Source organism: Acinonyx jubatus, chromosome B2, assembly GCF_027475565.1.
Source record: "Acinonyx jubatus isolate Ajub_Pintada_27869175 chromosome B2, VMU_Ajub_asm_v1.0, whole genome shotgun sequence".
Taxonomy (NCBI): domain Eukaryota; kingdom Metazoa; phylum Chordata; class Mammalia; order Carnivora; family Felidae; genus Acinonyx; species Acinonyx jubatus.
Window position 1 is genome coordinate 8377364 of NC_069385.1, and position 13415 is coordinate 8390778.

Consider the following 13415-nt stretch of genomic DNA (forward strand, 5'->3'; position numbering starts at 1 on the left):
ACCGCAGGCCGACCCCGGCGTGCGGGCAGCAGCGAAGAGGCGGGGAAGCACCGGCCCCACCAGCCAAGGCCCTCCCCGCGGACCTCCGAGGGGGCGGGGCTTCAGGTCGTACCATCTTACACCGTGGAGGGGGGGGAAGCATGGCCTTTCTTTTGGCCACACGCACAGAAGCGGGCAGGTGAGCGCTGCGGTTCTTCTGACTCCCTGAATAAGGTCCCTCATGTGCCTCTTTCTCGGGTCCCCTGGGCCCCCAAAGGGCGGGCTGGCGCAGGCAGCGGAGACGGCGCGCTGCGCGTCCCCCACCCCCGGTGTGGGAGCGGCGGGCGCAGGGGGCGGAGCCCGTGGAGGACGGCGGTGTCCTTGCGGCGCCGCCGGGGACGCGGGTCAGTGTACGCCGGTGGGTCGGCGCGGTGACTCGAATTCAGGAAAGCGGTTAGCGGGATCGCTCACTATGTTGTCCCGGGCAGCGCTCAGGTGAGGCGCCCGAGCGGCGCGTAGCAGCGGGGACGGGTCACGGCCCCGAGGGCGAGGGGTGCGGGCGGCCTGCCCCAGCGGCCCCGCTCCCTCCGTACCCGCGCTGGCGCGGCGGCTCCCGGGTACCTACGGGGACGCGGCGTGGCGGGGACGCCGCGGGCGTCCCTGCCAGAGGGCAGGTGGCTTCTGAGCGCATCCGGGTGCTGCCGCGGCGCCGTTTAATGCTTCAGAGAATGTGGAGGGCGAGCGAGCAAGCGATAGAAAGGCCCAGATGCGCCGGGACGTCCACAGCCCTGTCTGCGTAGACACGTGAGCGAATCGGTGTGTGTGTCTGCTCTCTTTCCAGCTCGAGCAGGACGCTGGTGCCGGCGCTGGGGGCTCTGGGTTCCAGGCAGAAGCACAGCCTCCCCGACTTGCCGTACGATTATGGCGCCCTGGAGCCTCACATCAACGCCCAGATCATGCAGCTGCACCACAGCAAGCACCACGCGACCTACGTGAACAACCTGAACGTCCTCGAGGAGCGGTATCGAGAGGCGCTGGAGAAGGGTAGGTGTCAGGCCGCCCGCCGGTGAGAAACCGCGCGGGGAAACGTGACGGCGACGCGGTGCCCCTCGGTTCCGTGGGGCCGCTCCATGCGCTCTTGAACCCAACCAGGGGTCAGACTTCACAAGGAAGGTGCCCATTTTGTGGGAAACTGAACAGGCTTGTGGTTATTTACTAATACTTTAGAATTCAGCGTAACACTATCATATGGACGTCACACTTTAGTTTTTAAAGAGCTCAGTCGACAAAACCAGTCGTGTGTGGACTTTGTGGGTCTGGGTCTGGGGATGTGTACGAAAATGCCGTGTTTTAATGTCTCTGTACAAAATAGTATTGCACTTTTCAGTCTATCGATCAGTGGCTTGCAGGAGGAAAGTAATTGTATGTATTGCTTAATACGCTACACACTTCAAAACGTAATTTTTTTCTTAAGCGTATTTTTGATGACGTCCAGCCCTCTGAAATTTGTTGGGTAAATTTCAGACAGTGGCAGCTTGTTGAATGGGGGCATCTAGCGGGAAAGTGTAGTATTTCAGCCCGGTTGTGGATGAAGTAATTGGCTAAACAGAAACAAGAGGAAATTGCCACATTCTGGAAGATTTGTGACAGGAACCTGGAGCATGGGGAAAAAGTTTGGTACTTGTTCGGGAAAAGGTTCTGGGTTTTAGAAAATAACAAATTCGGGAAAGATGTGGTAATGATGACAAGGTGGGGAATATCCCGATTGTGAAATTGTTTCCTGCGTGACAACATCTGACAACTTGAACCTTTCTTTTCAATATTTTAAAAACAACTTGAATTTCAATCCTTTCCTTGCGCAATCACATCTTTACTTGTGTAACAGAAGCTACTGAAAAAGCTTTACATTATGTTGTGCTATGTTGCCTATAAGTTACTAAATACCCGCAGAGCTTTTTCTTTTATTTATTTAAAAAAATATTTTAAAGACTATTGAAGGGTTAAATTTTGATGTTTGAAAATTTGGGGCAGTAATGTAAGTGAAATAACATCATCGATCTCATTATAAGGAAGTAAATAAATACTTTTCAAACAGAAGTATTTAACTTTTATTGTATTTTACAGGAAAAAAATGGAAACCAAAGAAAATGTTGAACTTAAGAAAAGTATTCTTAAAAGCAGATATTAAAGCCTCCCAAATTTCTGTTATCATCATTATTATTTTTTAATGCAAGCTCTATGCCCAATGTGGGACTCAAACTCACAACCCTGAGATCAAGAATTCCATATTCTACCGACTAAGCCAGCTAGGTGCTCCCCAAATTTCTATTAAAACTTAAAAATGATTAAACTTTAAGAGATTGCAATTATTAAGCTAGTTTTTAATAAGCATGTTTCTTTCCCACTAGAAAAATTTAGTTACTGTTGATTTATTAGAAAACAATATAGGGGCTCTTGCATGGCTCAGTCGGTTGAGCATCTGACTCTTGATTTTGGCTTGAGTCATGATCCCAGGGTTGTGGAATCAAGCCCTGTGTTGGGCTCCAGACTGAGCATGAGCCTACTTGGGATTCTCTCTCCCTCTGACCCTCTCCCCCTGAGCCTCTCCCCCATTTGGGCTCTTTTCTCTAAAACTAAAACTATACGTGCGCGCGCACACACACACACACACACGCGTGTTTATATATGTATATATGCATGTATATGTGTATGTGTATGTATGTATGCATGTATATAAATATATATAAAACGTGTGTGCGCGTGTATACACATGTGTATGTATATGTATATAGAAATATATAAACATACAAACATTTATATTTAGGATGACTTTCCTAGAATAATTACTAAGACACTGATCTGTAAGAAAATTATTTTGCAAACATAACAACAACAACGAGAAGTTGGCATCTTAAAACAGCTCTCCAAGATTATCTGTGTATTCTGGTATCACTCGGCCCTCTCCTCCTTTCTGAGATGTGCCCAAAGAGCAGATTAGAGAACCTTTTCTATCATGTAAACTCCCTAAGCACAGAGTCCTCAGTGGTTCTGTGTATCTTCCACTTTGCCTCTTAATGTCTGGTGAATAATAAGCACTCAGGACTTCTTTTTTTTTTTTTTTTTTTAATTTTTTTTTTTAACATTTATTTATTTTTGAGACAGAGACAGAGCATGAACGGGGGAGGGTCAGAGAGAGGGAGACACAGAATCTGAAACAGGCTCCAGGCTCTGAGCTGTCAGCACAGAGCCCGATGCGGGGCTCGAACTCACGGACCGCGAGATCATGACCTGAGGTGAAGTCGGCCGCTTAACCGACTGAGCCACCCAGGCGTCCCATAAGCACTCAGGACTTCTTGAACAAGGGAATTCCCATTTTTCCTAATAGTTAATCTTAGTTTCTTGAAGGCCTGGAAAAGAATATTTTATTTTGCCTACTTGTTCAGCAAGGTAGAAAAAGTCTTCAAATGTGACTTTTTTTTTAAGTACAGGTAGCAGAGAATTAATTTCTCTTCCATAAAAGCTACATTTAATATCTTCAATTATCTAGTCAATCAACAAACATTCATCAAGTGCCTGGTATGTAGGAGGCAATCTAGCAGCCCCTGGGATACAGCAGTGCAAAGAATTCCTTGTTGTTATTGGAGCTTTCATTCTGGTGGGGAGACAGATGAATGAGTAAATAAATATGCAGTATGCCAGGGGTCTTAAGTCCTCTCGAGCAAAACAGGTTGGGGAAGTGGTGGGGAAGTGCCCATTTTCTCTTGTGGTTTGAAAAGGCTTCCCTGATGAGGGTGACGTTTCAGCGGAGGCCTGAAGGAGAGATGTGGGAACAAACCACGAGCCTATCTTCAGGAAGGGTGTTCCGGGCCGGGCAGCCGCCATCGGTGGAAGCCGTAAGCTGGGCGCATGCCGAGCCCCTGTTGTACGTGCAGGGAAACCAGTGTGGCCAGAGCTGGGCCAGCGAGGAGACACAGAGGATCAGATGATTTGCCCCTCTGAAGCCAGTTGTAGGGACTTGGGGTTCATCGAGTGAGAGGAACAGCCTTTGGAGGGGTCTGGCTCAAGGATGCTGCACTCACTTTGGGGTGTAGAGGAGCCCTCCGGCCACTATTGGGAACAGAGTGTGGGGGGCACATGTGGAAGCCGGAGACCAGGGCGGGGTGGTGGCTCAGATGCAGGCAGGTGACGCTGCTGGTCTGTACCACAGGTTAGCAAGAGGGGGTCAGATTCTGGATCTTTTTTTTTTTTTTTTTTTAATTTTTTTTTTTTAATGTTTGTTTATTTCTGAGGCAGAGAGAGACAGAGCATGAGTGGGGGAGGGTCAGAGAGAGAGGGAGACACAGAATCAGAAGCAGGCTCCAGGCTCTGAGCTGGCAGCACAGAGCCCGACGTGGGGCTCGAACTCACGGACCGTGAGATCATGACCTCAGCCGAAGTCGGTTGCTCAACCAACAGAGCCACCCAGGGGCCCCATGGATCTTTTTTAAAGGGAGAGCTGGCCTTGCCTGTGAGTATGTTGGTGGGCTATATGTGAGGAAAGGAGTAAGGAGTAAGAAAGGACAAGTTATCAGAAATGCCCTGTGAAAAATAGCTGGCACTTGCTGTGATGAGGAAGGCCATTGGAGAGTAACTTTGGGATTGAAATTCTCGAGTTCAGTTTTGAATATGCTGAATTTTTTGTTAATGTAACATTGAACTGTTTTCCAATGAATAGTTGTCTATCTAGAAAATGAGAGCTGAAAATGTACCATTTAAAAAAAAAAGTCTATTTACTTGCTTATTTTAAGTGATCTCTACCTCCAACGAGGGGCTCAAACTCACAACCCTGAGACCCAAGAGTTACATGCTCTACCGACTGAGCCAGCCAGGCACCCCTGAAAATTTACTATTTAGTCTGTGAAAGCACACATTTCAACCTTCCACTATTTTCTATTGTTCTCTTTGTTATTGCTGAAATGTTTTTTTTATAATTTTTTTTTTTTTCATTTTAGAGAAAGTGAGTGGGGGAGTGGCAGAGAGAGAGAGAGACTTAAGGATCTTAAGCAGGCGCCACACTGAGTGTCGGACACGGGGCTCGATCCTATGACCCTGGGATCATGCCCTGAGCTAAAATCAAGAGTCAGATGCTCAACTGACTGAGCCATCCAGGCGCCTCTGAAATCTTTTCTATCCAAGAAAACTTTCACTTCTTTGAAGCTCAGGAAAGAATTTTCTACTAGCTTTGCCCCTGATGCCGGACCTCTCATTAGTTGTTCACGTTACTAATTGAAATTGAAAATCCACTGGAACAAATAATTTTTAAGTAAATCTTTTTTTTTTTTTTGTAGAATCTTGAAATTGTGGGATTTTAGGACCTATAGGGATGTTACAGATAAGCAAGTACAATTACCTGATGTTTTACAAAGAGAGCAAATGGTGCATAGAATGTTTGAAAAAAAAGAATTTTAAAGAATATGTTTGCATCTTTACATTTCAGGTGACGTTACAACTCAGGTAGCTCTTCAGCCTGGGCTGAAGTTCAATGGTGGAGGCCATATCAATCATTCCATCTTCTGGACGAACCTGAGCCCTAAGGGTGGTGGAGAGCCCAAAGGTTGGTAGATATTGGTGCAGTCTTAGCTACATTTGTGCATGATAGGAATGGCTGTTGCTTTTCTTACGTTAATTCTCTCTGAGGTGTCACAGCGGCATATTTTTCCTAGCAAGGAGTACAACAAAGGTGTGACTTTCAAAGGGACATATGTAGGAACGGAGAATATATTCAGGGAGTTACTGTGTCTTCAGATTTTATACACACATACACACACACACACAGTGGCAGATATGGTGTCAACTTTTGTCGAAATGTACTGTATTTTACATTAGAACAAGACCAGGAAACAGTTTTTAGAAGAAGTGAGTGCCCTGGGTGGGGTAAGACACTTGATCATTCTGTACTTCCTTTATCTGTAAGGTACAGGGATAATAATAGATCCGTTTTGAACATTAAGTAAGTTATCAGATGTAAAATGCTTCGAATAGTGCTTTTTGCTATTATTTTACTACTCTCCCCAGCTGATAAAGAGTCAGTTGTCCCAGGAAATTGGGTTTTCTAGGACACGTGCAGGTAGCGAGGGGAGTATAGAGCCAATGGCCTTGCTCACTCTGGCTGGTTTACGTGACTTACCATGTCCTGCGTGGAGGCCCAGACGACTTTAATTAGCCTACTCACCCCAGGGAAGGTATGGGGCATAAGTAGAGCTCTCCTTGTCCCTGGGCTTCTGGTGCACACCTTAAGTTTCTGTGGGTTTGTTCGTTTTTAATTGGTGTATGGTGAGCATCTCGTGTACTTGTGATAAGCAGTCTCATTTGGAAGTAAAGGTGAATGGGGAAGTCAGCATGGGAAGCTGGACATTTTTTTTTTTTTTTCTGAGTTACGTGTGGAGACGGTGATGTAATACTACTGTTGATGTTTGGTGAGTTAGCAGAATGTCAGATATGCCCATATTCAGCCAGTGGTACTTTGCCAGTTTGGGTTGTCTGTACCAGTTTATTCTGTCATTTGTGCTTGTAATAGATAATTACTTTTATTTTTGAATTTTTAATTTTTTTAAGTAGGCTCCAATTGCAGGGCTTGAACTCACGATCCTGAGATCAAGACCTGGGCTGAGATCAAGAGTCAGACACTTAAATGACTGAGCCACCCGGCACGACGATAATTACTTTTAACTCAGTGGGATAAGAGAAGTGATATTTTTAGCCTACTTGATTTAGTTGATGTGCTCCATCTAGAATTATATTCTACATTGCCAGAGAATAAAAGGGCTGTAGCTCTTACAGTGTACCCTCAGTTCGGTGATAAAAGACAAAATTACTCTTCTTAAAATTATATAATTGTGATAAGAAAGATCTCAGCTGCCGTGGGGAAGAACCAAATAACAGCCATAAAATTTTACTATTCCCAAATTGAGACAGAGTAGGTAGGGTAGAAATCAAAGTAAAAGTTTTCTGTAAAAGGGGGGAAAAAAAGCTAATGAAAAAATTACTCCTTTTCTGATGGAAATGGCACAGCGAAGGAAGAACTTGCTCTAACTTGGTTCAGTAATAAACATGTGAATTAAAATCGTGAGATCTTGTGATGCCAGGGTGAGGGCAGGAGTAACAGTGCTAACTAGGCTCACTGGGTTATGGTTACGTCTTCCCTATGAGGTCGTCCAGTTGTTTCTGGTGCCATACGACAAGAATATTTTAATATATGGAATAGAATTCTTGATTGTAATTGTTGCGTCTGTTCACTTGTGGGTATTTTTGGATTTGTTTTTTAAATAGGGGAATTGCTGGAAGCCATCAAACGTGATTTTGGTTCCTTCGACAAATTTAAAGAGAAGTTGACCACTGTATCTGTTGGCGTCCAAGGCTCAGGTTGGGGTTGGCTTGGTTTCAATAAGGAACAGGGACGCTTGCAGATTGCTGCTTGTTTTAACCAGGATCCCCTGGAAGGAACAACAGGTTAGCTTTGAAAATTATTTCACATTCATTAGTGGGAAATGGTTCACTGTAAAGCATTTACCTTGAAATAAGGAACACGAGCAGTGGTTAAACCTATCGTGAGCATGTACTAAATCTTAACAGATGATACCCAGAGCCTCGTGTAAGCAGAAATGCTCTAAAAGTCCTTGATGTTTTGTAACATTAGCGCATGTAATTTTACAGATACATTAACAAAAAATGTTTTTTTTATCAAAACATTTTTTTAATGTTTATTTATTTTTGAAGGAGAGAGAGACAGAGTGTGAGTGGTGCGGGGGGAAGGGAGAGAGGGAGACACAGAATCCGAAGCAGGCTCCAGGCTCCGAGCTGTCAGCACAGAGCCCGATGTGGGGCCAGAACCCACAGACCACGAGATCATGACCTGAGCTGAAGTCGGACGTTCAACCGACTGAGCCACCCAGACCCCAGGTGCCCCTAACAAAAAATGTTTTAAACATAAACTGTGCTTCATTGGACAGAATTCATGTCAGCTTACATAATTGCATGCACTGAAGTTGGATAAACACCACAAAAGAGGAAAAGACCTATAAGCTGAGTCCAACTTCAGCCCTGGGACGCAGCCCGTCTGCTGAGCACCTGTGGTCAAACTGGGACTAGAGCTCAGGTTTCCAGACTTCTGCCTTTTGGGGGATTTGGTCCAGGAAAATATTTGGCTTAGAGGCTCCAGGCTGGCTTCACCAATTCCTTTTTCATGTTGAGCCAGATTGAATTAGAATGTCTTTAGGAGATAGTCCTGAGACATTGATCTTCAGATGTAATGCACCTACAATGATGTCATTTTGTTTTTTAATTTATTTTTTAATGTTTATTTATTTTTGAGAGAGGGAGACACAGAATACGAAGCAGGCTCCAGGCTCTGAGCTGTCAGCACAGAGCCTGATGACAAACCGTGAGATCATGACTTGAGCTAAAGTCAGACGTTTAACTCACTGAGCCACCCAGGCGCCCCAAGACCTACAGTGACATCTTAACAGCAATCAGCAGTAGTTCTCAGCCACGTTTTCTTTTCTTTTCTTTACTTTTTTTTTTTAAAGATACTTAACTTATTTAGGTTTATTTATTTTGTGAGAGAGAGAGAGAGAGAGAGAGAGAGAGAGGGGCGGAGAGAGAGGGAGGATCCCAAGCAGGCTCCAAGCCTAGCACAGAGCCCGACGTGGGCGGGGCTGCATCTCACGACCACGAGATCATGACCTGGGCTAAAACCAAGAGTCTTGACGCTTAACCAGCCAAAGCACCCAGGCGCCTCTCAGCCACTTTTTCTACCTCTACACACGTCTGCAGACTTGCTTACATGACTCACTTTCCTGGGTATATTCAGATTTAGCCAAAATCTGAACGGCTCTTTTGGGAAAGAGATGCCACAGAATTTGTAAAACCAACAGAAGATTTGTGAGCACCGACTAGAGAGTCGGGTATATCTTTGAAGGCACCTGGCCGAAAAGGCTAATTTCTAGGTAAATCCTGGCTACACCTGCTTCCCTTCCACTTGAAGAAAGCCCATTGGAATGAAAATAAGTGGAAGTCCTGGCAATTTATGTAGGGGAGAAATCATTTATAAACTTTGTTACCTTAATTACTCATAATGAATGATGAATGACATAGCTCACCACTGATCAAGACCTACTGGTTGATCATTGTTTTCCTAGAGGAGGCTGTCATTTAGTTGGAGAGTTTTTGAAAATGAATGTTGCATAAATATAAGTAATTCTTTGCATGTACTATTTCATTTCTAAGAATTGTGTCTTTTTCTTTAGTCCTATTCAGTTGTCCTTGTTAACTGTTATTTCTATAAATGTCTCATAAATGCTTTGTATTCTCTAAGACGGACATTATTAGCCTTGGGAGCAGAGCAGGTTTCCTAAAACTCCCGACTGCTTGGGACCTTCGGAAGGTGCTCAACCACCCCATAAACATGGCATCCTTACCGATACCCCCAAGAATTGCCTCATGGATAGATTTGTTGGTATTTTAAGCATTGCTGTTAAAATACTGTACTTAATTTTCCCAAGTCTTTAAAAAATTTTTTGCTATTTATCACGTTTTCTTCCAAAGAGTAAAGTTTAAGGGCGCCTGGGTGGCTCAGTCGATTAAGCATCCAACTTCAGCTCAGGTCATGATCTCACAGTTTGTGAGTTCAAGACCTGTGTGGGGCTCACTGCTGTCAGTACGGAGTCCACTTCGGATCTCCTGTCTCCCTTTCTCTCTGCCCTTCCCCCTACCTCTCTCTCACAAATAAATAAACATTAAAAAAAATTTTTCGAAGAGTAAAGCTTTAAATTTTTTATAGGGTATTTATTCTTAGGCAAATTTTCTGTCTGTAAAAGAAGCTGAAAAATGGATGGGAATTTTGCAAAGGGTAATTTGGGTAATTTGGTGTGCATAGGATAATCGAGAAGAGACAATAATATTTCAGATTGAAATTCACAGTTTTTGCTTTTTTTCCCCTCTTCTTTCCAATAGGTCTTATTCCACTGCTGGGGATTGATGTGTGGGAGCATGCTTATTACCTTCAGTATAAAAATGTCAGACCGGATTATCTAAAAGCTATTTGGAATGTAATCAACTGGGAGAACGTAACTGAGAGATACATGGCTTGCAAAAAGTAAAACATCATTACACTGAGCAGAATAAGCTTTTTACGACTATTTTCATAGCAGTGCAGAGTACCGTAGTATACCAGTAAGCTGCTCTATAGTAGCATTTCTTAATGTAGGTTCTTCAAGTATTTGATAAACATGATTTAATGCTATGAACTTCCTGTTTTCAAATTTTATTATTGGGCAATGGAAAACAGTAAGTGCTTTGTATGATTTAGTCTTGATTGAACATTTTCTTCAAGAGCTGAAATAGCTAGGAGGTTATAATTGTCGTCATAAAGCCATCAAAAATATCTCAGCCCTTAGGGCCGCTGGAGAAGCCTTTTGACCCTATTGTATTGCAGTTGTAGAAAACCTGGTCCTTTGCCCCAGTTGTTTATAGAAGATTAAATTTATTTCCCAAGGGAAACGTTCAGTGTTTCTATTGAAAACTGCTCTTTTTGTAAGTAATCTTCTGCCTACTAGTACTTCTGGTAGATATCACCCATTGGCCTTTAATTATTTTTGGTCACATGTTACACAGGGTTAACACCATTTTGTCTTTTAAAAAATATAACTTGATTGCTAGTTGAGAATTGCTTTATTATGACAAGGAAATAGTCGTGCATTTGAATTTTTCTGTTGGGAGAAATAAGAGGACTTGTGTGTGAAATTTTGTCATCAGACGGAAATATGTGTTGTGTACATGCTCAAAATGGGCAGATTCGGGCCTTGTTGATAAAATGAATGTTGGGAATGGGGCCACAGATCATTCTGGCGGGGCACTTGCACCCGCCTTCCAGTCCTGTTCATGAGCATCGCTTGGGGTGGGGGGAACCAGCCTGAATCAGGTGCTGCCTGCCCACAGAGGCAAAGGAGTTGGTTTCTGGATGTGGTCAGCAGCGTGTCCCCATCCAGGAACATTTCTTTTCGAAGACTTGTTTTTGAGTTACTCTATCATTTTTTATCTTTTCTTTTAAAAAATGTACAGTCACTATAGAAACTTTATATTGTTTAGTCCTTTCAGTAAAGGCAAACGATACCCATACTCCAGTGACCCAACATGTCAAATTATGTTCCTGGTTAGCTTTTGCAGGTGGGACTGTTTAAATGTAGCAGGGATCCTTTCTGTAATTTGGCTTAACATTGTCATGCATTCCATGTTTCATTATTTTCTTTATTTTTACTGGCTGTATAATTTATCAATTGGACACTTCCTAATTTATTTTACATTTCTGATACTGAATATTTCATTGGTTTCTAATTGTTACTTATTCAAATAATGTTGTGGTGAACAACCCACATAGGTTTTGCCTTCTATTGGAATATTTTTTCTATATAGGTTTTTTCTTAAACCTATTCAGTAACAATGTTTTCCTAAGTTAGTGTATTATTTTTTCCCTCAAAATTTATTCTATTTTTTTTTTTGGCTTGGAAAAATGGAGTAACTTAGCAGTTTCAATATTGAAGACTGAAGTTAAAAAAAATTTCAATTTAAGGCGCTTTTGTTTTAGAATTCAAGTAGAAAGTACTTAGGCTTTCTGGATTGTCAGCAGTGTTGATGAGACCAGTGGTAGCTCTTTGTGTGCCTCTGGATTGAAAACACTTTGGAGACAAAGATTGCCATGCTTTCTCCCACAGTAAAGTCACTTTCGTGGAGCACAGATGGGAGTCATGTGATTACTGCTTACATATATACATATATACACATGCATGCCTATATAGATATATACACACATATGTATGCACACACGTATATATAAACAAGGCAGTGACTCTGTTTAAATGGACCATGTAGAAAAGTAGGACTTTTTGAAAGATGGGCTTTTGAATATAGTCTGGCAGATCATGGTTTGTATTGAACTAACAAAGATACGCAGAGACTACTGATTCATACAGTGCCTTTTGACTTTTACTAAGCTTTAGCATTTCAAAAAAATTCAATGTTGAAATTTCTATGGGGCTCTATTTTTGCCTTGATTTTACGTTGAGGGAGTGAGCGACAGCACACTGTTCTCTAAGGTTTTGGTTTCTCCTCCCCATCAGATTTTAAGAGACTAAGGTAAATTACAGATAAAGATTTTAATCATCCAGTGGAAAATGAGACTTTAAGATTTTGTTTAGCCCGGTTTTTCATTGTGGAAATAAATAAAAAAGGTAAAAGCGGCTGCTTCTGAAATAAACCCGAGTGTTGTTCATCCAAGAGGGATTTTTGTGGCCGAATCAGCAGTGCCTGCTCTAGTTGTAAATGTGCTTCAAACGCCATAGCGTGATTAGTACTGAAGGACAACAGGACACAAGGCAAATACTGCCTTAGGTAGAATCTGCTGCTTGAACCATTGTGTAATAATTAAACTTTGATGTTGAGAAATTACAGTTTTACTGCACACCTCAAATTCATGATCTTAAAATGAGATTTGAGTTTCCGGTGAATACCTTTAAAAAAAGTACCACCGGAACCATAAAATTAAGATTGATTGGTGTTGTGAGTCCTCTCTTGAACTAAGTCTAAATACAAATTCTATTTCCTGTTTTGATTTCAGGGGAGCTACTGTTTGGGAAAGCTATTAGGTAAATGTTTTATAAATTACTGCTTCTCATTTTCAGTCATACCTAATGATTTTGGCAAGCTAATGTCCTGTTTTCTTAGGTACGCATCAAACCTGGCACACATCAGAAATCCTATAAAGTCCTGGATAGTTTTCATTTAATTAATCGATAGAGAAACACTTATTTTCCTATTGTAAGTGTGAAGCTTTTTGATTGTGAATAAAAGAATCTACCAACCATCAAAAAAGGTCTGCATTATGCATGTGTGTTAAAACATTAGTAATCCTGTAATGCTTTGTCATTTTTACTGCTTTTCTGTGGGAAAGGGATAGTAAATGTAAGTAGCATTTTAAGCATTCTTAAAACCCAGAAAGCATATGAACTCTCTCCAGTCATATCTGTAGTAACATCTGATAATAACATAGTGTTTTTATTTCATTTATTTTTTATTTTAGAGCATGAGTCAGGACAGGGGCAGAGTTGGGGGGGAGAGAATCTTTTTTTTAATTTTTTTTATTTTTTAAGGTTTATTTATTTTAGAGACAGAGTTCTAGTGGGGGAGGGGCAGAGAGAGAGGGAGACACAGAATCTGAAGCAGGCTCCAGGCTCTGAGCTGTCCGCACAGAGCCTGATGCGGGGCTCAAACTCATGAACCATGAGATCATGACCTGAGCAGAAGTCAGAGCAACTTAACCAACCGAGGCACCCAGGTGCCCTGGAGAGAGTATCTTAAGCAGGCTCCTTGCTCAGTGTGGAGCCCAACACGGGGCTTGATCCCAT

General features: G+C 42.5%; 1 protein-coding gene across 1 annotated transcript; it reads left to right on the forward strand.

Moving 5' to 3' along the window:
• The first annotated feature begins 314 nt into the window (after window positions 1-314).
• SOD2 (superoxide dismutase 2) lies at window positions 315-12882 on the forward strand. Its single transcript, XM_027056525.2, has 5 exons — window positions 315-474; window positions 821-1023; window positions 5456-5572; window positions 7288-7467; window positions 9970-12882. Exons 1-5 carry the CDS (start codon window positions 452-454, stop codon window positions 10113-10115), a joined length of 669 nt encoding a protein of 222 aa, XP_026912326.1. The 5' UTR covers window positions 315-451; the 3' UTR covers window positions 10116-12882.
• Window positions 12883-13415: the final 533 nt, after the last annotated feature.